The following is a 4174-nucleotide window of genomic DNA, read 5'->3' on the forward strand; positions in this document are numbered from 1 at the left end:
GAGACAAGGTTTCACCATGTTGGCCAGGCTGGTGTTGAACTCCTGATCTCAGATGATCCACCCACCTCATCCTCCCAAAGTGCTGGTATTACAGGTGTGAGCCACCACACCTGGCCAGACTGAGTTCTAATTCTACTTTCCTTATGTACTAGCTTTGTGACCTTAGGTAAGTTGATCATCTCATTAAATATAAATGGACATAATATTTAAACAGAAGGTATGTCTGAAGTTTCAATAGCTGCTTTAAAAATGAGTTAGCACATGGCTCATAGCAGGTGTTCAATTCTTACTAGTTCCTCTCCCTCTTTCCTTAACGCTGCCTATCCTGGGGATATTTAAAAAGCTCTGGGCACTGACCCTAACTCTAGGGTACACACGTGTCTTATTTGGTCTCTCTGCAGTGACATGCACACCATGGTGGGGAACCACACCCAAGTCACCTGGTTCCGCCTGCTGGAACTTACAGAGCAGGAGGAGTTCAAAGGCATCCTCTTTGTGCTCTTCCTGCTCATACATTCAGTCACTGTCATGGGCAACCTGGGAATGATCACTCTGATCCATGCAGACCCACAGCTCCACACCCCCATGTATTTCTTCCTGAGCGTCCTCTCCTTCACAGACTCCTTGTTTTCCACAGTGAACACCCCCAGGCTGCTGGAGAGCTTCCTGATCTCAAGACAATCCATCTCCTTTGCAGGCTATATGGTCCAGATGGCCCTCATGAGCCTCCATGGTACTGCTGAGTGTCTGCTCCTGGCCGTCATGGCCTATGACCGATTCACAGCCATCTGCCACCCTCTCGTCTATCATACTATTATGTCCCAATGTCTGTGTGTCCTACTGGTGGTGACCTGCTACACTGTTTCTGTTGCCAATTCAGCTTTGCTGACTGGGTGCATCTTTAAGCTGCCCTACTGTGGCCCCAATGTCATTAACCACTATTTCTGTGACATCCCCTGTGCTCCATCTTGCCTGTGTAGATACTACTGGGGTTGAGACCATTATCTTCTCATCATGCGCCTTGCTCATCCTCTTTAGCATCACCATTATCCCAGTCTCCTATGCCTACATCCTCATGACCACTTGCAGGATGCGCTCCCTGCAAGCCCAGAGCAAAGCTCTCTCCACCTGTGCCTCCCACCTCACCATCATCTGCCTCTTCTATAGCACCATCACCTTCATGTACGCTCAGCCAAGCTCTCACAATTCCATGGAACACGACAAGGGCATGTCTGTCTTCTACACTGTGGTCATCCCCATGCTGAACCCTCTGATCTACAGCCTGAGGAATAAAGATGTAAAATATGCTTTGAAGAGGCGATGCCTGTGCAAGCTGTCTTCATAATCAAGTGTGGAGTATTGAGCATCCTATCCCAAGCTGTAACATAGTAGCCACAATATAAAGTATGGATAATATTAACACCTAGATAGAGCAAAGTATGTGCCAGCACCAGTTTAAACACTTGACACATTATCAACCCATTTAATCTTCACAACAAGTGTATGAAATGGGCACTGTTATTATCCCTTAGGAATCTGGGGCACAGAGAAGCTGAGTAACTTGCCCAAAATCACACAGCTGATAAGAGGCAGTCTGGTTCCAGAGACTATATTCTCAACCAATGCATGGTACTGACTTTTTCTGATGACTACATCTCAAAAAAGAACAATGGCAGCATTCCTTAAATTCCAGATATCATAAGGAGAACCTGGATCACAGCATTATAAAGTGGTGTGGGAGGTTTGTCACTGTATGGGAGGTTGCCTCGATCAGCTCGGGAGGCTTACATTTATTCATTAAGATTAGTTAACAAAAGCTTGAGTCAACACCATTAGACGGTAATTGACATTGTGGACTTCCCAAGTAAAAAGCATACATCAAAGGCTTAAGGCTTAAGACCACATGAGTAAACAAGTTAACTAGATAACTTCCCCACATCCCATTGTTTACTACTCTAATTTATTTAACTGAAGGTAATGGGACCAGGCCGCCTTCAGCCCGGTCTATTACCGAGGTCATATGAAAACCCTCAGGCCTTCCAAAAGGGTTTTGTGGCTATCATAACTAATATTTTTCCCACCAGCCTGATCAAATCCCAACATCAGGGACCATGGGGTTTGGAGCCTCTGCACCCACACCTCAGTTCACCTTGCCTCTGAGTGACTCCTTCTCTTGGCCTCTGTGTGATGTTGAGTCAGTCACCTAGATCCTGACCCCCCATTTTCCCAGGTGAAAAGTAGACAGTAACACCCATCTCAACTGGTTATTATTAGGCCTCCATGAGGGAGGACAGGGGCTCCCACAGAGTCTGCCATAAACAACTGGTTCACAAACTGTGGGTTTCCTTGCTTTCCTGGGGAAACTACTCTACAGGATCACACATTCTTATACATCAATGTTTTTTGAGGGTGAGACCATATTACATAGTGATATTACATAGTGTATTAGTCCATTTTCATACTGCTATGAAGAAATACCCAAAACTGGGTAATTTATAAAGAAAAAGATTTCATGGACTCACTGTTCCACCTGGCTAGGGAAGCCTCACAATCATGGAGAAAGGTGAAGGAGGAGCGAAGGCACGTCTTATGTGATGGCAGGCAAGACAGCATAAGCAGGGGAACTGCCCTTTATAAAACCATCAGATCTTGTTGAGACTTACTCACTACCATAAGAACAGTATGGGAAAACCCGCCCTCATAATTCAATTACCTTCCCCTGGGTCCCTCCCATGACTCATGGAGATTATGGGAGCTATGATATTAAATAACATTTTGGCTGGGCGAGGTGGCTCGCATCTGTAATCCCAGCACTTTGGGAGGCTGAGGTGGGCAGATCACCTGAGGTCAGGAGTTTGAGACCAGCCTAGCCAACATAGTGAAACCCCGTCTCTACTAAAAATACAAAAAATGAGCTGGGCGTGGTGGTGCACATCTGTAATCCCAGCTACTCGGGAGGCTGAGGCATTAGAGTCACTTGAAAAAAGGAGGCAGAGGTTGCAGTGAGCCGAGATCGTGCCACTGCACTCTAGCCTGGGTAACAGAGCAAGACTCTGTCTCAAAATAAATAAATAAATAAATAATATTTCATTGAATCATGAGAAAGTTCTTTCTTTTCCAATCCTCTTTTTTTAGCTCTTCTAATATTTTCAAAGTTGAAGTCTCTGTTTGATATTAGTTTGACTTTAAACCTTCCCTAATTGTGTCTCCTTTTTAAGAGAGAACAAGTTTTAGCACTTAACAATAATTAGCTAATATTTAATAATATTATGTTGTTTTCCTTTCTATTTATTTTTATGTTGCGCTTTTATTTATGATTCTAATATAAAAGGTTTTAAATAAACAACTGTTTAAAACAACCCAAGTTTCAGAAAAATCACAATATATACACAGGGCAAAGGAGGTAAACAAATGACTTTAGGAATACTTATATAGGTAATTCATGTTTTTCAAAACATTTTCACGTTCATTATTTTATTTGATCTTCACCAAATGCTATAAGATAAGTAAGCCAGGTGTTATTACTTCCATTTTACAGATAAACAAAAATAAATAAATCTGAGAGGTTTACTTGATTATCTCTAAGTCTCACTGGAAGGCCATACAATAGCTTAGAACAGAGAACCCAGGGCTTCTGAATTGTGATGGAACCCCCTGCACACAGTTCTCAACTTCCTTTCAGAAAAAAAAAAATAAAAGTTCTTGATCTTCTCGTATTATGGACTGAATTGTGTCTCCCCTAAATTCATGTTAAAACCCTAACCCCCACCACCATCCCTCAGAATATGATGGCATTTGGAGACAGTGCCTTTAAATGGGTGATTAAGTTAAAATGAGGCATTTAGAGTAGGCCCTAGTCCAATCTGACTGGTGTTCTTATAAGAAGGGGGAAATTTGGGCACAAAAGAGATGCCAGGGGTACACACAGTGGAAAGACCATGTGAGGATGCAGTGAGAGGGGGGCAGCTGCAAGCCAAGGACAGAGGCTGCAGAAGAAACCAGCCCTGCCAGCACCTTGCTCTTGGATCCACCTCCAGCCTCCAGGACTGTAAGAAAATAGATTCCTGTGGTTTGAGCCACCCAGTCTGTGGTATTTTGTCATTGCAGCCTGAGCTGACTAATGCAGCTTCCATACTCAAGGCTGCCTCTTGGCCCAATATGGCTGCTGGAGCTC

General features: G+C 43.7%; 1 protein-coding gene across 1 annotated transcript; it reads left to right on the forward strand.

Annotated features, from left to right (window-relative positions):
* Positions 1-414: 414 nt before the first annotated feature.
* On the forward strand, positions 415-1345 carry LOC129007411 (olfactory receptor 5P55-like). The gene is made up of 2 exons (XM_054438288.1): positions 415-976; positions 1056-1345. The coding sequence occupies exons 1-2, from the start codon at positions 415-417 to the stop codon at positions 1343-1345; spliced, it is 852 nt and encodes a 283-aa protein (XP_054294263.1).
* The last annotated feature ends 2829 nt before the right edge of the window (positions 1346-4174 follow it).

Source organism: Pongo pygmaeus, chromosome 9, assembly GCF_028885625.2.
Source record: "Pongo pygmaeus isolate AG05252 chromosome 9, NHGRI_mPonPyg2-v2.0_pri, whole genome shotgun sequence".
NCBI lineage: Eukaryota > Metazoa > Chordata > Mammalia > Primates > Hominidae > Pongo > Pongo pygmaeus.

Bases quoted from the DNA above. Each gene is read 5' to 3' on its own strand.
- LOC129007411 (XM_054438288.1), top strand. From the start codon at position 415: ATGGTGGGGAACCACACCCAAGTCACCTGGTTCCGCCTGCTGGAACTT. The intron at 977-1,055 runs GTAGATACTACT...CCATTATCCCAG, and splicing joins CTGTGCTCCATCTTGCCTGT to TCTCCTATGCCTACATCCTC.